The sequence below is a fragment of the Xiphophorus maculatus genome, chromosome 4 (assembly GCF_002775205.1).
Source record: "Xiphophorus maculatus strain JP 163 A chromosome 4, X_maculatus-5.0-male, whole genome shotgun sequence".
Classification (NCBI taxonomy): domain Eukaryota; kingdom Metazoa; phylum Chordata; class Actinopteri; order Cyprinodontiformes; family Poeciliidae; genus Xiphophorus; species Xiphophorus maculatus.
The window spans coordinates 19,225,132-19,249,160 of NC_036446.1; the positions used below are offsets into that span (position 1 = coordinate 19,225,132).

The 24,029-nt window shown below is 38.3% G+C and overlaps 1 protein-coding gene across 2 annotated transcripts in view; it reads right to left on the reverse strand.

Moving 5' to 3' along the window:
* Window positions 1–1,245: 1,245 nt before the first annotated feature.
* dagla (diacylglycerol lipase alpha) overlaps window positions 1,246–24,029 on the reverse strand; it is a 41,556-nt gene continuing 18,772 nt past the window's right edge. The window contains exons 2-21 of one of the 2 annotated variants that reach the window (XM_023332267.1): window positions 20,873–20,974; window positions 20,536–20,747; window positions 20,337–20,438; window positions 20,097–20,235; window positions 19,925–20,012; window positions 18,808–18,942; window positions 18,627–18,704; window positions 18,339–18,463; window positions 17,852–18,002; window positions 13,551–13,634; window positions 12,863–12,940; window positions 12,576–12,656; window positions 12,197–12,339; window positions 10,531–10,599; window positions 10,381–10,453; window positions 9,997–10,205; window positions 8,981–9,107; window positions 5,488–5,651; window positions 5,293–5,310; window positions 1,246–4,642 (exon numbers count right to left, since the gene is read on the reverse strand). In XM_023332267.1, coding sequence (XP_023188035.1) covers window positions 3,550–4,642; window positions 5,293–5,310; window positions 5,488–5,651; window positions 8,981–9,107; window positions 9,997–10,205; window positions 10,381–10,453; window positions 10,531–10,599; window positions 12,197–12,339; window positions 12,576–12,656; window positions 12,863–12,940; window positions 13,551–13,634; window positions 17,852–18,002; window positions 18,339–18,463; window positions 18,627–18,704; window positions 18,808–18,942; window positions 19,925–20,012; window positions 20,097–20,235; window positions 20,337–20,438; window positions 20,536–20,747; window positions 20,873–20,967 — 3,264 coding nt within the window. In that variant the 5' untranslated portion in view covers window positions 20,968–20,974 and the 3' untranslated portion in view covers window positions 1,246–3,549. The remainder of the gene's footprint in view (window positions 4,643–5,292; window positions 5,311–5,487; window positions 5,652–8,980; window positions 9,108–9,996; window positions 10,206–10,380; window positions 10,454–10,530; window positions 10,600–12,196; window positions 12,340–12,575; window positions 12,657–12,862; window positions 12,941–13,550; window positions 13,635–17,851; window positions 18,003–18,338; window positions 18,464–18,626; window positions 18,705–18,807; window positions 18,943–19,924; window positions 20,013–20,096; window positions 20,236–20,336; window positions 20,439–20,535; window positions 20,748–20,872; window positions 20,975–24,029) is intronic. The other variant, XM_014471226.2, reaches the window with a different exon arrangement.

Sequence of the window (24,029 nt, forward strand, 5' to 3'; positions counted from 1 at the left end):
TCCAGCTTTTCTTTTTTTAAATTAGAAAAACATGTCATTTTTTGTCAGATTTTCTAGCTTCCACATAACCCATGTTTGCTATTTTGGTAAAGTCATATGTACATACAGTTATTGGTTGTACTACTACAGTGTATCCCCCCCTTAATAAATGAAATAATAATCTAAAAAGTGTTTTGCATTTACTCCGGTTATATTTGTCACTTGGTAAATTTAGTTTGATGATTTAAAACATTGGTGTGACAAAAGAAACAGCAAAAACTGAAGAGATCTATAAGAAGGCATTAATGCCATGTACACACGTTAAAATAAATGGAATCAGCAATGAGCAATTGTTAGAGAATCATCTGACATTAAAATATGCATAGAAAAGGCTGGGGTTTTTTGTGCATTTTTGCTGTAGCACTGAGTGAAGACAGAGCTTTGACTGTGCTACTACAAGTCAGCTTGGGGCAGAGGGCATACATTTCACAGACACCCTTTGTCAGTAATGTAGCAGAGTATGTAACACCGAATGAGGATTAAAAAAAGACGAGACTGTTCATGTCTTTAGTGGGTCAAGAATCATAAGAATTCTACTTTTGTGACGCATAATCACTGGCTTCATATAAAAGAAATCCTTTCATCCATGCCAGGTTTCTCAATAATGTTCTGCAGTATTTCAGCTTGTATTAGTTATAGCGTACAATAATAATATGCTGCACCTACACACTAACTTATAAAAAGCTCCAGCAACTCGTGTTGTACTTCACTCAAAATATATCTGCACTCAGCATCTCGAAAACCACTGACACAGCATCAACCAAAACACAAGCTATTTTAGGGAGAAATCGTTTCCTCATACAAAAGTACAGAGTACTTGGTATCAAAACTCACACGTTTATATGTGCCTCTGCATTTCAGCATGTTTTTAATCTCTTAGTTTACTTCTAGTAAACTAAATGATAAATAATATTCAGATATTCATCTTAACCCTGTTAGGGATGCAAGTTGCAGTCAGTAACACACTAAAAGTAATGCATGTACATTTGCATCCCAAAAAGTAGAATATCATTGTAAAAATGTATTTATTCCAGTATTAATTCCTGCAAAAGGTGTCCTAATATATTGTACAGTGCATGAGGATACTTTTTAACAGGCCATCTATTTCTTAATTGGTCTTATGCAATATTTTAATTTAGAATTTAATTGACATTCTGAATTTCTGAGATGCACCTGTTATAAAATAGTTATGACAGAAACTTGTGGTTTTCTCTCATAGTTTGTAGTTTATTCCATTACAGGCAGGGCAGTGAGGGAAAGGGTTTAAATACATTCTCATCGTGGGGCAGGAAAGGAAGGGATGCAAACCAGGTAAACATGGACAAGACAGAGTTGAATTATTTCTTTTTCAATATACTGTAGACGAATTTGTATCTGCCAATAGTCTGAATAAATAGCTTCTTTTTCTCCTACATGTCAGTACTGATCTTTTCAGGTAGTCTTATTGTTATATAGTTGTTCTCTACATGACTCTTGGAATTCATCTTACAGACATCTGCATAAATAAGTACACATAAAAGACAGTGCTGTACACATCACAATGGAAAAATGGTACTTTCTTTTTGCAGAGTTTAGTGTATGAACAACTGCAAACAAAGCTGCTGCTAGAAGGAACTGTCTGGTCCAACAGTAGTGTGTCTATCAGGACTGTCATAATAGTGTAGGTAATGCCTGATTTTAAACTGGCTTGACCAGTCTACTGCGAGCGATCACAGCAGATATCATTAAAGAAGTTGTGCAGATAGCTAGTGAGACTCGGACTTGGTAGTGGCATGGCACCAAATGTCGGTCTGTAGCATGCCTCATCACTTTGAAGAATTTGTGAAAACTAAAAAAGAAAAAATAAATAATAATAAAAAAAAAAACATGGTGCGCCAGCTATGGCAAAATGTTTACATGCCACTGACAAACATGGGAACAAAGGCTTAATTATAGATAACGTCTTGCATTTAGGAAGAGCTTCCCTAAAAACTGAGATAAGAAAACACTGACATCAAACCAATCTGTTGCAGGATAATAAAACCATTAAATATAGCGTTAAATGTGAAAACATTTACTGTACTAAAGAATGCAAAACATGAGCAACTTGTCACACCCAAAGTGATATAGACAACTTGATGTCATTCGTGAATTCAGTCCAACTTCATGGATGATGAACCGGATTAAAGGGAAGTAAACACTTTGACCTCTAAAACTGAAAGCACCTTCAGAACAGGAAAACAAAATGATGTCCTGATACACTTTAACTTCTAATTAACCTCTCATGATGGCTGAGATATGGTGATTATTTCTGGACGCGTTCAGAGCGTATTTACTGTGACTTGATGACAAGACTTGTTCTATACAAGCCATGCTACTTTAAATGCATAAAGCATGCAAACTCTGACCTGGGCACATTGCTAAGAGATTTTTAAAGAAAATTACACAGCAATTTTAAGACAATTTGTTATTAGTTCTAAAACAACGTGCAGCTGTCTTGTTTTTTTTTACATGAAAGGTATGGCAGCGTTTTAATGTCAGGATGACACTGTCTACATGTTTTTGTGTAACAGTCTAGATGGGAACTGATAGAACTTGAAATGAAATATTGAACTGAGCCTGTTTAAATAAAGTAGTATCCTTAGACATATAGAAAATTACATTTCATAAATACATTTGGCAAGACAATTTGTTATCTTTTCTTTTTTGGCAAAAGGGGTAAACTGAGCAATATGTGTGCAATAGTAACAAAATGTCAAGTGGCTTAGTGACAAGTTCTCCATCGGAATAACTTAATAAAAAAAAGTTGTCATGCATTATAAAGTGTAACCAAAAGACTCTAAAAACATCCATAGGCATCTGTAATAACTTTGTCACAATCACTTTATGTTTAAGACACATGTATTCTCACCAACATAACACACTCTCTTTCTCCAAGTCAGTTCTTTGTAGACCTGAGGAACGTTTCTTATTGTTTTTTCACTTCTGTTTATAAACAAATATGTCCCATCTTCACATTCTGGATTTAAAAAAAATAGATAAAACAAAACAAAAGCTGTACAAGCTTTCAGAACTGCTGAAGATGCAGGAAGAGGTCCGTTACACCAACCCAGATGATGTGCCTTTGCTAACCGTTTCTACAGCATTAGTTTCAGATTTCCTGCTCAGTTAACGATTCTCCCTTTGCATTTGCTAAATCAGGGACTGGATGAAATGCAGAAATGTTCCCATGTGGGTCAGACAATATTGTTCTGGATTGGCATTGTGAAGCTACAGTTGTGAAGCAGCACAGCCCCCTGGCATGCAGAGAGAGGTATCTTCTTTTTTGTCATTGCAGTACTGTGAAAATGTCCCCTGAGTTCAAAGGGGACACCTGAAGAATGGATATGGTGTACCTGTTGGTCCCTTAAGTTCTGTCACTGGATCTCTGATGAGTGATTGCATTCCACTCCATGCGTGTGTTGTGATATGTTTGAAAGTTTGAATCACCAGACCTCTCGACTTAAAGCACAACAGAGCCTTCAGAGCATATTAAACCATTGATGATAGTGTATTCTCTTCAGGACAGTGACATGGGCTGGATGTTCGTAGGGAGTGAATGGTTGGCGGGGCACCCTCGCTTGGCGAAAGATCGTTGAGCTCCTCAGAGGATGAGAGAGGAAAAGATGGGGACAATGATATGCCTGAAGAGGGATCAGCAGATCCAGCAAAAGTGCGTGGAGGCTTGGGAACAAGGTTAGGCTCGAGTGTTGCTCTGGCCAGCAGCTGTGCATCATCCAGGTGCTGTCCATCTCCAAGACATTCACCCTGTCCAAAAGAACCCCTACCCGACTCTGACTCCCCATCAGACAGGTCCAGAGGAGGTGAGCTGCTGCCGTCCAGTCTGAAGAGAGAATCTAAGTACTGTGCGAACTCTAGCACAGCCTGACTGGGGTTCCCATTTGTTAGCTGGGGTGGAGCAGTAGAAAGGGCTAGACTGGTTTCTTCACCCAACATGTTCTGTGTCATCTCCAGCTCCAAGTCCTCGTTTTTGCTATCCATTAGTCTAGAGTCAATCTGTGGGCTAAGTGGAGTATTTGGAGTGCTCCCTGGGCTGTAGACACCAGGTATCTGATCCCCATCACTAACCATTGTTGGAGCTGCATTAGACTCATGTTTGAAAGGCTGAACACACTGATTTAAAAGAGCTGGGGAATGGGGTCCACTGTAGCGTGGTGTGGCAGGAGACAGCCTCATAGGGTAATCTGGAGTGGATCTGGATTCGTGTGGGGTAAAGAAGGGTCCAACTTCACCTAGGTGCTCTGGTGTTGCCGGGCAGAGGCAATCTGCAGCCAACAATTCAGTACGAGAGCTGAGAGATGGGTTCTCCTCTGGTATTGGGGCATCCAACGGGAAAGGTAGGCTACCCAACATCGGCGAGCCCCTGAAGGCCGCTGATGAGCGCCGAGAATCCAGGCTGTAAAGAGACTCTGCATCTGAGAGACTCTCCATGACGGCCAGTGGTGCCTTACGGTCCCTCAGCTCCACCGCAAGGCGCTCGCGTGCTCCACGCAACACTACAGGAACTGGGGGAGGAGGGCACTCAGAGAAACCATCCAGAGATATCTCAGACTGGGCACACGAACTGGAGGACAGGAAAAGAGAGGGCAGGAGAGGGATGACAAGGACAAGAGGAGAGTGGGGGACCCAGAACACAGGATAGACAATAAAAGTGGGTCAAAACAACTTTTGGCGGGTTAAAGAAGGGAGGGAAACAGGTGTTAGTATTGGCACTATATCTACATTCTCCAAACTATGTGCCCAAGGCAACATATTAGGTCGATGGAAGAAAACACACAGACATCAGACTAAAAGGACCAGGGGTGCTGATCATTTTGCTCATGCTTCCTTGTGTCCATGAAGAGGATATTATTTTTATGACAAAACAACTCAAAGAAAGGATGTTTCATATCATGTCATTTCTTTTAAACCTCCTTACATGGCGTATCTCAAACAAGGATAAACGTTTGCATAATGAGAGGCACCCATGGAGCGTGTGCTAGTAGTGCATGTAAGCTCTTGGATTAGCATCATATCCAAAGGGTAAAATCAGATTTCAAACATTACTACTATCAGAAATTCACACTGACTTGGGACAAGGACTGAACCAGAGAGGGCGAGGTGGAAATTGAATACTACCATACGTTACAATTGCTCTGTGGATAGACAGCGTGCAGGCGTGCAAGAGAGAGGGGATCATATTGTGCAGAGTTAGTACTAACATGCCTTGCTTACCGTAACAAAGGTTTTTCTCTTTTTTTTTTTTTTTTTTAAACAGACAGACAATAATTTGAGAAAACAAAGTAGTAATTAGTATCAGTAGTATGTCTCTTAGCACCACATGGTTAAACTAAAGCTACAGGCTAAGGATGAAGTTTCACATGTTCTTCGAGGCTCAAGCACACTTAAAACAGTGGCCGGCATACTAACCGAACGCTGCTGTTTCTGCGATGGTGGGTTGTTGTGGGTGTCGGCTCCTGAGAAGCTGCATCCACGAACAAAGTCTCAGGGTTCAGATCTACTTCTGTGGGGCTCACCATAATCTTGGCTGCCGACAACAAAGCCGTTTTTCCTTTATTGTAGTTCTCCAGAACCTGTTATTAGCACAGAGGCACACACACACGCGCACTTCAGAGGACGTCAGAGATAAATGGTGACAGGTTTGGGGGATGTGCAATGGAGAAGTTGAAAAAGTGGCCAAGCAAGTGAAAACAGATGAAAATAAAATAGTTTATCACTTGAAATGACAAGGAACTTTCTGAAAACAACCACAAAAAAACTGGCATATTCATCAAATTACTTATTTTGTTCAAGTCTTTTTTAATAAAAATTAGAAGCAGACTCACTCATAAAAATCCTAAAATGCATTTAAAAAGCCTTTAGATTACCCCCAGGACAAAAAATGCTTTCAACAAATGTCCCAAAATTACACAAGACCAGACATGTTTGCATCTGATTTTTTTTAAAAAGTAGCATTCATACAAATGAAAGTGCAATCTAAAAGATAGCTTACAACCTGCTCAAAATGACATTAACCACACAGAGTAAACGAGATACCTCAGGGAGAACTGTTCAAGGCCCACAATACTCCTGTGATACAATAACAAAACATATTTCAACTTTGTGTGCTTAAAAAATAAATAAATAAAATCCCTTTTGTCTACAAAGTAGTAACAGAGCAAACACCAAAATTACATATGTTTAGTAAACTTTAATGAATTAATACATTAAAACAAACATACACACAGAAAAATGAAGTGTTAAAATGACATGCGACAGAGATAAAATACAACAGATACGATTTAGTAATTTAAATGCTATTAAAATAAGTCACTTGGTTATATAGAAGGGTAGGGAGCATTAAAACAACATGTTATTTGGCAATGTGCAACCCCTATCATTTCAGTCCATCAATAATGATGTATTATTGATGCAAGGGATAAACTACTGCAAATATCCATGACCAATAACAACTATTGCATCACTTGTAACTGAATGCCAAATGAGACAACTGATGGCAGAAATGATGCATGAATGATGAGGTTGTACTGCAGTCCCAGAAGTTGCACATTTGAGTGGTTCATATTCTAAATGACACAACATTTGAAGTGTTTTTCCACCTTTCAGTATTTAAATATGTAAGTCTAAACATTGAGTTTATACCAAGTCCAAGTAAGTTTGTATTTTTTAAAGAAACATGTAGACTTTGTGGGAAATGAGCAAAAAAAGCTGATCAGTTTGTTTTTCCACCTTTCTCTGTGAATAAAACTTGATAAAAGTTGAATATTTGAAAAAATTAAATGAGGGAATAATTATCCAGAAAGAAGCGCTGCACTTACTGAAAAACCTAACCAAGAGTGGTGGAAAAAAAGAGCAGTTAATGAGGAAGAAATTACATTACCATGGAAACTCTGAACACAATGAAAACTTGTTAGATTGTGGAACAAGCATCACAAATTTTGCACCAAGGCTCTTGACTGAATGTACAGTGGCAGACAAAAGGCTGGAAAAGAATCAAAAGTTATTTTTTCCAACGTCACCAGAAAAGATAGAACATAGTTAAAAATGTCTTTAAAATAAGTTAGAAGCACATTACAAACGACACCCTAAATTTGTGGCCTAATTTCAAAGCTTTTCCTCACTCACATTTAAAACAGTAATTGCCCAACCCTTGTAAACTTGTCAGTTAAATCTCCCCACTTTCTACTTTTTCCCCAAAAAAGCTGCGATGCCTTGATGTATTTAACCATTGGTTTATGTGGAAAATGCAGCTAAGCAATGGACGACTTCTACAAGTTAGTCTCAACTTTACTACCACTGGGGTTCCTCTAGTCTTTTGTTGAGAGGTCTTTTGTTGTTTTTATAGTGGGAGGAAAGGGAAGGTCTCTCTTTTAAAAAAGTTACTCCGTTCTTCTAAAGTTGCCCTAAAAGCCAACACCAAAACAGTAACAAATCTATCTGGCCTTTTCATCACATCACAAGTAAGCAACAATTAAACTAAGTGCTTAAATTGGCATTTGAACTGAGAAATAGCTTTAATACTGAGTGTTATAAAATCTTACAGATTCCCTTATCTTACAGTAAACTGCAAACCATTGTAATTTGCAAGGAGCTCTGTGATGCTACATTGAGCGAATCATTTTCAGTAAGAGTGGAGTTTGACTCAAAAGACTGCCCTTCAAAAAGATGGGTAGGCATCACATCTTCATTAGAGTAATGGATGCATGGCACAGATTTGGTTTTTGCTGGTAAGCATGAATCATTTTCATCTGGAAGAGCTCCTGTGTGAGGGTGTGAGGAGATGTTAGAAAGTGAAACGACAGACATCAAGCACGGCTGGGAAGAAGAGGTGCACCCTGACAAAGGAGGAGGTGGAGAAACAGACTCGGCATCTGGAAAAGAGAGAGAAGTGTGGTCGGTTGGACGGAAGGGGACAGCTTCATTTTCTGTGTGGGATTCAGTGCCAGACAGGTGTTTGTGGGCGATGGAGGAAGTATCAGATGGAAGAGGTCTGGGGGTTAGCTCTCTTTGTGGGGTTATAATCAAACTGGTGTTGCAGGATGACTGACTGACTTCCAGTTCCTCCAGTTCCAAATTTTTCTGCTCTGCAGGGGGACAAAATGGTTCCAGTACCTGTTGAAACACCAGAAATATCACACCAAAAACTGGGAACAAAAGGCAAATACACATCCAAAATCAAACTAACCTACAGAACTTACAACACCCATACACAGACAGAGATATAAAGTCTCCAGCCACAAAAAGTGCAAACCCCGTAGTTGGATCCTTCACATGCAGACATACACATTGACATCTCGTTATCAAAACAGATGTTCAACATCCTAGAAGAACCAGAGAAGACCACGAACCAACTGTGACAGAACAGTTCCCATGCTTTGAGGAGCGACAGAGAAAAAAAAAAAAGACAAAAAGGTGAAGTTGTGGGTTAGGGATTAACATGCACAAATAAACCTATCAATAAACTTGAACACTTTCTACTGCTTCTGCATACAGTTAAAAAAATGTGTGGACTAAAACATCAGAAAAGCAAAATCTATCAATTTAAAATATATTTTAAAGGATTTACTTCCTGTGCGCAATACTAGAAAACATAAGATACAGTTATATTAGAAAGCAACCAGATAATCTTAATGGAATTAAAAGGCTGATCAATCCTTTTCAGTGCTTTAAGAACATGGTAGATATGTTCAACCTTCTGCTGTATACGACAGTCTGTCATTCTACAACTCAAGTTACTCCCATTTATAGCAAAAAAAACACATTATCTTTTATGTTAGAAGCATCTGATACATGTTCACCACCAATTTTATTACCCAGCACTGGAAGTCAAGAGCAAAACTGGAAGGACAATTTGAAAAACACCCTTGGAGAGAAATGTAAACATGCAAAGAATGAAACAGACCTTGTTCAGGCCCTTCATAACCATGTGGGGCATGTGCTCGTTCAGCATGGCCGGCGATATGATGACCTCGTTGAACCCCTTGTTGTCTCCCCACAGCGCCGAGTATGTCGGCTCTTCCTGTCCACAACTAGAGAGGCAGAAATCCATCAAATTCACAACACATATCGATTTTCTCAACATATTGAAAAAGGCAAGTACAAACATTTTTGTGAAATTTAGCAAGTATATAGGAAAAAACTATTCAGAGAGGAATGTGTTGAAGATTGGATCATAAAACTCTAAAAGGAAGCTTGTTGGGTATTTTTTCTTACTCTGTTCTTACAATCTGCATAATAAATGATCTTGGTGTGAATGAGATATGCTCTGAATTGAGACTTGGAGCGTTTACATAAATGTCCAAAAGTATGTGAGTAAAATGAATAAAAGAATGCTTGTCTGAAACAGCAGTAGATGTTGAGGATATTTTCTACAATGAAAAATGTTTTCAGCAATTTTTTTATTTTTTATTTTACTTCGAAGAATCTCCAGTCGTCCTTTATGTGACATAAAAGCTTTCCAAGCTTGAAAGGATGACAGATTTTTCACTCAGTTTCAGTTCAGTTCTTGTATATGGCTACATTCAGAGCATTCATTTTTCCCTTCAACAGAGGAGACATGAGCCCCAAACATTGGCAGTGTAGATTAAACAACTGAGACTTGATGTATATCTCATGTCTTCTCTTTGACCTTAGCTGGACTTTCTAAATCCTAAACTTTTAGGTTTAGGATTTAGATACTGTTAATGTGTTTTGGACATTATTTTTATGGTAAGCACTCGAGTTTCAAATAAATATTACAAAACCTGGTGCATGTCTTCATGTTTCAGTCCAAACATACTTGTGAGTTGACAATTTGATTACAAAAGACAGGACATTAAGAAAAAGCACGACTCATGTCCACCAATGCACATCTTCAAAATCTTCACAAAATGTACTGGAACTGCATTGTTTTTAGAACTTTTTGAATAGTTTTCTGACCATGACTCTGGTGGATGGTTGTGCACCACATGGATGATCCTGCCAGGAGGGTAGAGAGGAGTGGAGGCTGAGAGGGCAATGCTCAGGTCACTGGGGTGTAGCCATAGACGACTGCTGGGGGGTGCTGCAGGCTGAGATGGAGGATCGTCATCTTCTACTGGAAGCTCTGATTTGGGGATGCATTTGGTGCCTCCCACAATGATCCTCCACTGTCACAAAAATACAGATATTACTTTTCAAGTTAATACTATTCATTGTTTCTTTATAAAGCAGCTTGTTATATAATTGGTTAATAAAACTGTATTTATGTGGGACTAATTGACCCCCCAAAAAATGTCAAAGTTAAGTTAGCGTAATCTTTTATACTACAAAAACTGAAATTACCTTTGGCTTGTTACTTTTCTGTAAGACCTCCAGAAGGTGTCTTCTAAAACCCTCCAACTGGGACAGGCCGAGCCTATGAAAGACAAGAGGCTTTAGCGGTAATACTGTTGGAAATTAATCACAATATATTTGATCCATTAGTAGAAATACCTTGGTACGAGGTCTTTTCCTAATACCACAGATGTAACAAACTCTTTGGAGTACTCCATGGCATCCTCACTGGGCAAACAAGACAACATGAGAAACTTGAATAACGTAAACAACTTGTGTGAAGAGTGGGACGGGTCTGAGCCAAAAGGACAACTTCCTGCTTCTGCAAAACAGTTGCACTTTAATAAATTCATGCACAAAGGGATTATCTGTTTTTTTACAATACAACTTTAATGAACTTAGACTAATCCAGAATTTGATATGAAACACACTGAAACTGCAGCATTTCTGATTTTCAACAGCATAATTTTCTTACTTAAAAGGAACTAAAACTCTGTGAAAAGGTATTTGCCCCACATATGCTTTTCTTCTACTTTTACTTTTTTGTTACTTTATAATTTAGCAACATTGAAATTTTTTCTTCCAAAAGATTTCGGTCATTTTGTTTAAAACTATTCATAGGTGCAATATAAATAGCTTCATGCTCATATGCAACAGGATCCCTGTCCTGTTGCATAACCCCAGTGGTCTTAGGTTGGTGTCACAGACTGCTGGCTAGACACTCCAACTTTGGATTTTTTTTTGAGAACTGTCATCACACTACTGATCCATGAGCTTCCCCCACCCCCTAATAAAAAAAAATCATAATGCATTATGTATTTACTTTCATTTAAATTTTAGACCATCATGACATAAGCATGATCTGAAATGTGTAAAATTGTAAAAAATAAAGAAAAACAGAACCAATCTTGGGGGCAAATAGCTTTTCAATCTCAGTTTCTAACATCACATTGTTCTACATGGTGCAAAATGAGCTTCGTCATATGTTACTTTTATTACCCCCATTGCACTGGAGTGACACAATTTATAATTTAAAGCATTTGGAGTCTTTATTCTAGCTCTACTGAACAATGCTAAGTTCACTGTGCAAGACGCAGTGCAGTGCAATGAGGGTAATGTGATTCTGTACTATGCATCTTTCATCGATAAAAGCATGGATAACATTGCATATTTGTGGCATGCAAAACCTCAAAATCCATTTTCACAGCAGCCAGACTGAAAGTGAACTCATCTAACTGCATAACGTGTTCACAGTCCACTTCATTACCACAGAACTGACATGTAGCCCCGTAGACTCTTTATCTAATAAGCGCTAAGGTAACATTAAATGCTCTTCTAGGACGTTAACATGTTTTGGTTGTTGGTCACAATTCTCTGGTGGTTCTTTCCAAAGTCGTCAACTATTTTTGACAGCTTTAAATAGAACATAAATATAATAGAGATAATTATCTCTACTCACATTGTTAACATTTCTAAGTAAAAACAGGAAACAATCATGAAGCCTATAGAGGTTTTACAGTTGCCAGCAGTGTTTCACATGCATTTTACATGTGATTATTTAAACAAAACATCAAACAAATACATCAGATGAGCTCTTCTAGAGGACATTTCAGAGATTTAGAATTAAGATGCAACAAGCAACTTAAATAAGAGGAGGTGTTTATTGTGCAGTAGTGACATGCGAATGGTTCCTTTAAAAAAACAAAAACACTCCATTTCAAAACATAAACATAACAATTCTACCTCATTTAAGCATTGAATGACTTCTTTCAATTCTTAGAACAGAACTGGGCTCACTTTTATAAAATGAAACAGGCTAAGTTACCTTAGAAGGCCACCAGGTGGAGAATAAGAGTAGCAGTGGAGTGTGGGATACTGAGGTCTGAGCAGGAAGGAGAGAATAGCAGCAGTGCCTGCACCAAGAGAGTGGCCGACTATCACCAGCCCATAATGCATGGTGCCCTTACTCTGTGGGAGACAGAGACATTACACTCACTACAGCACTATCAGCACAGCGAAGAGTCGCACTCACAACAAGCCTCTTTAGCTGTTGGCATGACATCTTCTTAGCACAAATGGCATTTTATGGTATTTACACATTTAGCAAAGCTTTGAATAAGGTACAGCAGTTAATGTGAGCACACAATCTACACAGAATCCCTACTGCACCAGTCATATTTTACACTGTATAGTGAGTCACGCACCAAGTCTCTTCCAAAAGCTTGTGACAAGATCATTTCCTGCTCCAATTTCTTCTTAATGTATTCTGCTGAGTACACCATTCCCTGGAGAGAAATAGAAAAGGATTCAATAGATAGAGGGCAGTAAAAAGATAGAGAAAAATGAAAAGGAAGTCATTCATCTCTTTTCACAATATCCAAACCAATTACTGTGCAGTTAACATTTAATATGACCCTTCCCCGCCCCTCGGAAAACAGAGAGGGAAAAAGCGAGGGAGTCTGAATCGCCTTGGAGTTGTTCAGTCTCTCACCTTGTGACCAAGCCAGGTCCCATGCTGCCCCTCCACAGGCAAACGCTCAGAGTCTCCTGTCAGATCAGTCAAGGCGTCCTGATTCACACAAGACAAATGAGGTGAAAAGAAAAGGGAAGAAAAAAATATCTAAATCAACGGCAAAGGAAATATAAAGCATGGAACAAAAGAAGTTGCAAAGAAAATCCCCTCACATAAATGAGCAGAAGGTATAGAAAATGTTTTAAATACACAATTTAAGTTCTTCATCGCCAATTTGTTTGCAACACTTCTTTAACAAAACAAAACAATAGTGTTGGCTCATATAGCTTGTATTTTAACTTTACGTTATTGAAACCCTTAATATTCTTTCATTAATGGTAGGACATTGTGTTTTTACTTCATGCTGTATATCTTTGGCCAAGTCGATCATACGTTTCCTCCCTATAAGTATTTTATCTTTGTTACACAATAAATCCATTATAAATTGCATGTAGGACATTTCTCTAAGAGCGGACAGTCACGCTCTCGTTCTTTACGTGATGGGTGTGGGAGTTTGAGAGTGTTGCAGCGAAATATGAAAATTTCTCCTGTTGTTGAAGGTGTTGGAGCTTAGAGGTGCTAAGGAGAGTGGAAGCATCTAACATTATAAAAAAAAAATCTATATCTTTATGATGATGAATAATGGAGAAAACAAAAGGAAAATCACCTTTGGCGAAAGGGTTCCTCTGATACTGATGACAACTTTCTTCTTCGCATGATCCACCGCCACAAAGAACGGAGTCTCGTAAACCTGTTTAAAACATGCACAACACAATAAGTGGTAAATGCAGGTTCGTGTTAGGAAAATTAGGAGACATTCTCATGTCACCACACAACTGAAAATATCACCGAGCAGTGGCATTAGGCTCCTGGGATGTTTCTCCTTTTTACGTGGCCTGAGTGTGGGCAGAAAGAACTCAATGTAATCAATATGAATTACTACTGCCCAAACTTATACTTCGATGAGTTTTATTGGGGGTTTTTTGTGTTAACACCAACACAAAGTAAATCCATGCTCAGTATGAAAGATTATCGACTCGATGTGATCAACTGTCCACTGTTGCTACACACTTGGTCAGAAGGAGAAATTGCCGGTAGTCAGTGATGGTTGAGGTTAAATAGTAACCCTTTCACCAGCTGGCATAATAAACTGAACTTGACCGTATTAATCTATAACTAGGATCGAACTAGTCTGTGACTGGCTTATTTATTTAGTTTTATACATTTTCATCGCCAACTCTGGCTAATTTCCTAATAAAAGCATCTTTGAAGCATGATGCTACCACCACTATGAACCAGATTCGACAAGGTGGGTTTCGCTTCTAGTCACCTTGAACCAGAGCACCTGTTCCACAGACTTCCCTTGCCCCCTACCTGGTTTGTGACAAACTGCAGAAAGTGCAGTATTCTGGTATTCTATCTTCAGCTCTCCAACTGAGCCCAGATTTGTGGAGTGCATCAGTAATAGTTGTCTTGTCTCCCACCTGAGCTACAGCTCCCCAGAGGCACTTGGTTGCTTCTCTGATGAATGTTCTCCTTGCTTAAGTTTGCATTTGTTAGTTTTGACATAAAAAATTAACTTATAATTCATAATCAGAAAGCAGCTCTAAAACTGTTGCCTGAAAGTTGTGGACAAACTGTATCTGTCCCTGTTGCATTAATAAGTAATGATATTTGTTTAGCCTTTTAGAAAGTGAACTTTGAGGAGAAGAGAAATACAATTAATCACAAAAAAGGTAATATGTGCAGGACTGCCCAATCCACTGGCATGTGACTCACAGATGGGAAAAAGCAGAAAAAGGAAAAAGTTACCAGCAGATATAATTTGTATGATTGGAGCGCTACAGCACATGTTTAAATGTCAAAAGGAAATCTTGTCGGAATTTCTGCTAAGTCCCATCATTCTAACTTTAATAAAAGAAACATAATATAACCTAGAATCCCCCTCTAAAGGACGTAAAGCAGCTCTTGAAGCTTTTCAACTGTATATATTCTTTCAGTTTTTTTTTTCTTTTAAAATGTACACACTACAACCTGGTACTAGAACAACCGAGTGCAGAGGAAAACAACCTTACCACAAAAGACAAATCAGAGTCTCATTGACAGAAAACCGACCGTTTGCTTGGTATGTCAAAGGCTTAATTATGCTGCCGCTGCTGGCAGAATAATGAAGGGATCAGAATAAATCGGTCATAGAAAGTGCTTTCAAACTGTAGATTGAGTTCCAGAATAAAATCATCAGCATGCATTCAAATTCAGCTCTCTGACCATCTCTGTTACTGTCATAAAGGGACATCAGTTCCTCCTCGCTCTGTCCTCACACGTCTCCCACAGAAGAGAATAAAGGTACAGCGCTGTGTCGAGCAGGCTGTCTGAAAAGAGTTATAGTTCCAGCAGGAAGCAGACCGGCACCCCCGGCGCAACTCTCTTCTTAGCCATCAAGGCCTTTTCCATCCTGGCACAGTGCACTGTCTTAAGTCAGTGAATTTATAAATGGAAACACAGTGCTGGTTAACCTCACTGAGAAGCACTGGGCTCTGGAAATTAGTGGCTCAAGAACAAGTTTTAGTATTGGTATAAAAATATCTTTGCAATGCAATGAGGAAACTATTTCAATATCTTTAATTGACTATTTTAGAATATAAAAAATGGCAGACAAAAAAAAAAAAAAAGCTCAACTTCTCTTCTAATTACGACCGCATTTTACTATGACAACTAAAACTTATTGGACATCACTTTAATTATGTTCTAAAAATTGTCAGGGCTGTGACAAATTTACGACAAAGGTACATTCATCATCATCTTGTGAAGTGACTCCAGTTACTGCACTCACGCAAAACTGCTGGTCCCCCTATTCCAAAAGGAGGCGTCAGCATTCAGGTAATTTTGGTAAATGGAGTATGGATGAAGAATAAATTATCTTGTCACATTAACAGTTTGGAACAACATTCATTTAACTCTGGGCTTCTTCAAATGCTGAGAGCATTTGTAGTTTGCAACCCTTGACTTACGCAGGATGTGAACAGCTCTCACGCAGCCTCCACCATCTCCGTAACTACAGAGTCGTGCTAATGTAATCAAGACAAGATGCAAACGAAGAACAAAACCCACACCTCAATCCAAGGAGCGATTATGCTGACCCACTGTTTTACATAGCATTTGTTAGGCAAAGACTGTGTCTTGTTTACAGGGTTGCATGCGTTTCTGTGTTTTACCATGTGCAAAACTATTCATACCCCTCATTTCATTTTATTTATTTATTTACATTTTGTCTCATGACATCCACAAGTTCCATTGTATTTTATTGGGACTTTGTTTATCAGACTAACATTGTGAAAGAGAAAAACGATACATGGTTTTTAAAATGAATTGAAATAAGAATCTGAAAGGTGTGGTGTGTATTTGTAGTTAGCCACCCAGAGTCAATACTTTGCAGAATCTACTGTCTCTGTAATTAAAGCTCCAACTCATGTTGCTCCTAGTCTTACACATCTCTAGAGATTAAATATTTGCACTTTCTTCTTTGCACAACAGCTCAAGATTCTCGATTGCATTCCATTACAACTTTGGCTGCAACAGAATGATTGCGATGGCTTCTGATAATGTCTTGTAGGTAAGTGAACTCCCACTCTAGGCTAAAGTCTTTCATGGTCTCCAATTAGCCCCACTAAACCAGTGATCCTTCTTCCACATTATTGCTGTGTCTTCTACAAGGTTGGTTGTAAATTGCAATCTGAATTTTTCTGGCTCTCTTTAACATTGACCTACCCATTGTCACTCTTATACAGGGGTGGGCAACTCCAGGCCTTCAGGGCCGGTCTCCTGCAACTTTTAGATGTATCTCTACTTCAACATACCTGAGTCAAATAATGAGGTCATTAGCAGGACTCTGGAAAACTTGACTGCACTTAGGAGGTGATTCAGCTATTGGATTCAAGTGTGTTGGATCAGCGAGACATCTAAGAGTTGCCAGACACTGGCCCTAAAGGACCAGGATTGCCCACCCCTGCTCTTATATGTCAGGTTTATGAATGCTTTTCTCATATAGGAAGTGGTCGACTGCACGTTGCTTTAAAATCTATTATTGTGTATGCATTGCTCACTGGCAGAGTAGGGACTATGCTGTGCCAACGTGCGAGCTCTGCCTCAAACTTTGAAATTATTTTCCGTGATCTCATATGGGTGGTTCAAATCAAAAGCAAAAAACCATACATGTCCACCAAGACACAGGAAAAGCAGGCAATTTCTCAGTATGGAGCTAAAACACATGATTAAAGAGATATTGGAACCAATTTCTTTTTTTTTTAAGCTGCTATTTGGATGACCACTTGTGGGTAAAAGGTGACATTAAAAGGCTATATCAATTAGATGTGTCTTTATATTACAATACAAAATTGTAGCATAAGTGAGTACCAACTGATGGTGAGTCACTAAACTTCTGTCAACATTATTACATTAACATATTTGCTTACACCCTGCTCAGCAGTCCTCTGTCCTGTTTTTGACTCTAGTTTCATGGTGAGAGCTGCTTGTTGGATTTCCTATGTAAAAGCTGCCTCATAATTGGTCCTTCAACAGATTCTGCCACATGAGCTAAAGATCTCTGCAGCTCCTCCAGTTACCTTTAGGATCTTGAATGTTTCTGGCCTTTGAGGGTATCAGAGCAATAGGAAATGAGACGTTTTGCTTCCATTTCAGTTTGCTGTTATTTTGTGTTGGCTCATTACATAAAATCTCATTAAAATACAGCGAAGTTTGTGACTGTAACATAACCAGAGTTGCAAGGAAGGCACTCTATATTAACTTAAAAACAGGGGTGACACCACAATTTCCTTCTGCAAGGCATTTTAAATAAAACATTTGGCTGATATTGTGGAACCCCTGTACAGCATCCATCCCTCATTCAGACAAGGAAATAAATCTTACAACACTTCTGGCTACTTATGGTCTAGTTGCTGAATTACTCACAGCATCGTGGCAGGATGTGTAGACAATGTGAACCTGCTTGAGATCCCTATCAAGGAAATGTCTCCGTATGGCAAGGACATTGCAACCGCAACAGTTGTCCTCCTCCACTGTGACGGACTGAGACAACCGTGAGCCAGACACCGATGTGCAGCTGGACACAAAGAGAACGGTAACAGGGGCGACAAAACAGACCGGTGTTAAATTGTTCCGCAGACTGCAGATGAAGTGGACAGAATAGAAATGCAGCAACAGCAAGTAAGATAACAGGGATATAATTAGCATCCCAGCGCAGGAAATCTGGGTACGAGCATGTGATAAATTCAACACTGCTTGGGTCAGTGAGTGGGTCTAACTGGAGTGGTATTGTCTCGGTGGATTACCACTTGGCAAGTGTTGACGCATGCGAAATTTGATCTGGGCTGAAGAGGCTCAAGAGACACAGAAACCAAATAGATATAAATGTGTGGGTGTGTGTTTGAGTACTTACGGACAGGAGCTGGCGAGGCGGCACAGCCCACAGCCAGGCTTCCTCATCAGGTACATGGGCCAACCGTACGCAGCCAGGGCAAAGAGCATATAATAACACACCTCCTTGTACATATGCATCTCCATCTAGGAGGAGCAAACGCACAAAATTTGCATCAGAGTGAGTGCAACAGGAGAAACAGAATATGTCTTTCAATTACATCAAGTAGAAATGTTATCTTTGTAAACATTTCTACTTGTAAATGTAACAAGACCAGAACATGAGCAAAAATCAGGAAAAGAAACTCACAGAGTTCTTGAGGTCCAGATACCTAGTACTACGAGTAACTGGTATCCCTGACAAGAATGCTATAATGTCATTGTTGGCCTGTAGACCAAAAAGAAAAGCAAAAGTTACGTTTAAATTTGTATTTATTTACTTAGTTCTATAAAAAAAATAAAACATTAATGGAAATCAGAAAGAGTTATACCTGGCCCAGGATATTGGATCTTTTTGACCTCTGTGTCTGGCGGAGAAGAACCAGTCCGGCAATAATATCACTGGGCACAATGTCCAGGTCTCTGAAGAATTCTGCAAAAAGGCCGGCCACTTCTGAATATGCATCCTGGTCATGAAAGCAACAGATATCAAGATAAGGGGACAATACAAATGAAACGTTTGAAAAAAATCAGTACTGAAGCAGCATAATACTTTGATCACAGTAGCATCAATGTATGCAATATTATAATTAGAAACAATTGTTGCAACGTTAAGTAGGCTGTAGTATTTCTGGGGCCATACTTCAAAACTCTCTATACAAAAAATAGATTTGACTAGTGGAAGGGGCCTTTAAAGCCCACAATTTATATAGATTTTGGTGACCAAGATGCTAACTCTTAAGAAGAGTAATAAAGATGGAACAGAAAAAAAAGTGAGGAGAATTAAATTTGATTACAATCAATACTATCTTATTCAACAATAATGTTGCAATTTCCTGTTTTCTTTATAATGTGCAGCTTGGATCAATATGTAACATCTCAAATATCTTGTGTGGTGTAGATTAGCCATCATTGGTCAAGTGGACAATGTAAAACTAATTAATTTAACTTAGTTCGCATTGTTGTAACCAACAACATCCTTGGGAGAAAGTCTCGTTCAAAGAAATGTAAAAAGTTATTGATTAGAGAGACATAGGGGCCACTTAACTCAGCATCTTGCCTCAGTAGCTTCACGGTAAATAAAAACCAAAGAAAAACGTGGCTGGGGTTCACTCCCAAATGCAACTATGTTAACCTCTAGATAAAATTAAAAGGACCCAGTGCTAAGTTGATGATTTCTAACATCTCCTAGAGACAGCTTGTCTCTGAGATTGCACATATCGCACATATATATTGGAGCCATTATAAACTATTACATGTTATTCACATTAGAGCATTTGCCGGATTTCCACACACTGAAGACATTTTGTTGTGACCAAACAATTTATTAAGTGTCACTGGGATTTAAGTCCAACTTTTTATTCATTTAGAGAATAACGTTTCACTTTTGTTCTCTTAAATTGACTTTACAACAAATAGCGAAGAGGTTCAGGAATTGTTGCGACTCACCGATTGTGTATCCTGGGCTCTTGTGCAGCACATGAAGAACTTCAGTCTTCTGCTCCAGCTGCTGGCCTGGCCTTCTTCTAGTCTGTGTCTAACAACAAGAAGAACACAAAGATTTCTGTTGTAGATTCGTCATACTAAATGAGAGAGAAGAATTTAGGGAGCCTGTTTGAACCTGAGAGTGTATGTGGTTAGGTTCCGCTGACGCCGACGGGTTGCTTTGAGTTTGACAAAAGTCCGACCCGTTGGATCGAAGGTGCACATGAGGGTAATGCAAACACTGAGTATCACCAGCCAGTTACACGCAACGATTCCTGCAAAGAATGTCAGAAGGACATTTTAATGCCAACATAAAAAGTTTGGGAATTAAATATTTTGCTCTCATTTCTTATATTAAATAATTTTTTCCACATACCCAAAGCCAAGTTTTTTGCAGTGACATCAGAGCACGGCTGGTAATACTGGACGAGCCAGGCAATGCCTACTACAGCATACACTAGCTCAACTAGTAGAATGGCTAAAAAACAACAACAACAACAAAAAACAGAGGATTCATGTTAATCCAATCATATACCATTCAGAACCAAAACTAATTGTGAGCAATAGTCTCTTACCTAGTCTGATGTAAATCACATACTGCACAGCTTCCCTGGGCTGTGTGTACAAAATGCTGCCCCTCATACTCAACCACATGATGGCGCTCTCACATATAAGGCAGCTGACAAGGATGCCCAAGTATCCTCGGCCATGGTCCACCAGAGTGACAGAACACGACAGGTCTGAGCCGTACCGAAGGCCGAAGAGAACCACGGACAGAACCACCAACCTGGGTTGGAAAGAGAAGAGAGAACTTTGTCTTTCTGCAGAGATTTACTGGTAGGTCCGATAACCAGATACAACATTCTGTGGAGTGGAGTGGAGATCCAAACAACTGTTGAAACACTGACTCACCAGATGCAGTGCAGCAAAAAAAGGAAGAGGGCGGGCAACACTAGGTCATCACTGCCAACTGACCAGCGCCGCCTAAACATCACCATCCCAGGCATCACTGCCCTGTTATGGAAAGGAAACAAGAAGTTTCGTCAGTGTCTCAAAATTCATATTAGATCAATTTTTAACTCTAATCTTGCATCCAAAATGTTCAATATCACATTATTTCCTATTAAACATTTTCTCCCAGCCTGCATAGTCAACGAGCTAAAAGCAGTGATAAACGTGCAAAACTGTTATAAACCTTTAGCATATGCTGTCAGAGAATATTTAGATCTAATAAAGTAAAATTGTAGAAGTCAACATTATCAACGTGTTAGGTATCCATTTTTTATTAAGATAAATAATATCCAAAAAACTCTACACTGAGAAGCAGAGGTGAGGGAGATGACATTTAGAAAATAATGACACTTTGAAAGGGTGCAACAGGTTAGGTAAAAAAAAATGAAAGAAAACATAAGATTTAATAAATGATACACTTGTTAGGTGGAAAAGCTGCTTTAATTTCACGCCATCTTTAAAAAGGCAGATTACTGTTGTTTCCAGCAGGTTAAAAATACATTTAAAGTAACATGTAAACTGACATGTTTCAGACATGCGCTGCTTTCCTTTAGCTGTCTGGCAACTAAGCATGCTTTTTTTCCCCTCAGTGGTTGAGTAAAATGAACAAGAGATGAAATATGACTATGTGACAACTTGTTAAAGGCTCTTCTATAAACTGCAGCGATGTTGAAACTCTTACCCTCTTCCTCAGTTTTAACTGCTATGAAGCTCATCAGTTAAACTGAAATACTGGTCAACCTAATATACGTTTTTAATGACCAAATGTCAAATCCCCGCTAAAAACTAAACAGACCATGTTTAGACAACCGGCGTTGGTCAGTTGTTTCCTTTATTTGAATTACAGCCTTTTCAAACTGATTGAACACTTTAAATGTTGCCAGGCAATAGTTCTATGGTTGGATTTTTTTCTAGACTGTTAACAAACTGACTGTCATTAACAGGACCATTTCTGAAATAACATACTTTCTGTTTTTAAAATAATCAAATTTGAAAACCTACAACCAAGACAACTCTTGGTTAGTTTCAGAAAACAAACATGAAGCTTTCAAACATGTGTTTATTATACAGCTCTGGAAAAAATTACAAGACCACTTAAAATGATCGGTTTCTCTTATTTTATTCTTTATAGGTATATGTTTGAGTAAAATAAATATTGTTCTTTTATTCTACAAACTACTGACAATATGTCTCCAAAATTCCAAGCAAAAATGTAGTATTAATTTGCAGAAAAAGAGAAATGGTCAAAATAACAAGTAAGATGCACAACAAGTACATATTCATTTAGAAACAACAATACTAATGTTTTAACTCAGGAAGAGTTCAGAAATCAATATTTGGTAGAATAACCATGAGGTTTTCAATGGTTCAGTGCAGTGGTCTCTTATTTTTCCCAGAGCTGTATTTCAGTAAGTGTGATAAATGGTTATTCCTTGTATTTCATCCATAACTTCATTTGTGGGTCAATTTCTTTGTACATACAGCTCTCAGTAACGTTGTGTAGAATATTACAGAAAACTCTGACATTTGTTGTTCGATAGCTTGGGAGAGAAAAAGATTTCAAGAATCTTTCATCCATTCTGTTACAAACAATCAGAAAACTGGGCATCTTGTTGTCAGCTAACACATTCCCGAATCCCCTGGTCCATAGTACTTTAAAGATGAACCAAATTCACAGTCCAGAGGCTTGGCAAGGGCAAGGCAACACTTCTGTCCTTTGTTTATGTCTAGCTAAAACAAATTTGAATATTTTCTTCAAATGTGGCTGTTTATGGATCCTAGCACAGATTATATTCTAATTATTTGGGATGGGATAGACAGGAAAATAGAGCTCTAGTATTTTAAGTGCCAATATGCCTCCATTTCTTGACAAAACTTCTAGATTGATGACCACATTCATTTTTCTGCCATCTAGGAGATCTAGCATGTGTTCAAAGCCTTTATTCCTGTTCTCTATTGCCAAACAAATGATCATTTACTACTGTGGTGTCATTGGTGATCACCTCAGGAGACACAATACACCAGAATTTGTCAACAACACAAAAAAGGTAAAAAGAGTCACAGTCCATTGTTTTAGTAATCAAAGCAAACTGAAGGTCTTCAGTTTCAACAAACTGAAGACCTTGTGAATGGTTACAATAAAATCCCTTATTTGTCAGAAGCACAAAAGAATGTTTGGTTCATAGGACAAAATACATGCTGAAAACAATGCATCATAATTTAACTTGCAAAAGATGAGTACTAATTGGCATGCCCTAAAATTAAGAGATAACAAAGTAGCAAAGTAGTAACTACACATAAGTTATAACACAATTTTACTTGTTGGTGAGGCTTGAATGTTCTTCATATCTGAGGAACCTGAGTTATCAAACTCTTTAAAGATTATTTTTAAATAAATAATGACCAAACCAAAAAAAAAAAACTATTGATTTTAGGCAATTTAACCAAAAATGTTTAACATTTATATACATAGAACACTATACACAGAATTAAATATTTTGAGAATTTATTTCTATTAATAGAAAAAGGATGGCTTCCCTCTAATGAAAGCTCTAAATTCATTTATGTAAATTATGTAAATAGCAAGGGATTTCTTTATGCACTTTTGACAGAATAATCACAAAGTGCCTGAGACAGGAAATATAAAAAATGAAAACATAATAAAAACAATGAAATCCTACAGATAATTTTTTTTTAAATACTAGAAAGATTTTTAAGAAAAGCATGGCCAATGCCAATAGTCTGCAAATAAGGAAAAGTAAAATAATGGAGGCTTGTTCTGCACTCGAGTTGCAACAATCTGGAAAGAGTGAGCCCCTTTAGTTTTATATCTGGTCTTTAGAATAACGAGGAGTAGATTTTAGTTTGAGGACCCGAAGGCTCAACTTGGAGTGTGTTACATTTACCATCTAGTAATAGTAGAAGGGAGCTTAAACATGCAGCACCCTGAATGTTAAAAATTAATTTTAAAATGAATAGGTAACCAGTGCAAACATTAAAAACAGGAGTGATGTGGCTCCACTGTCGGTTCATGTTCAGACTTTTTCTGCAGAGTTGT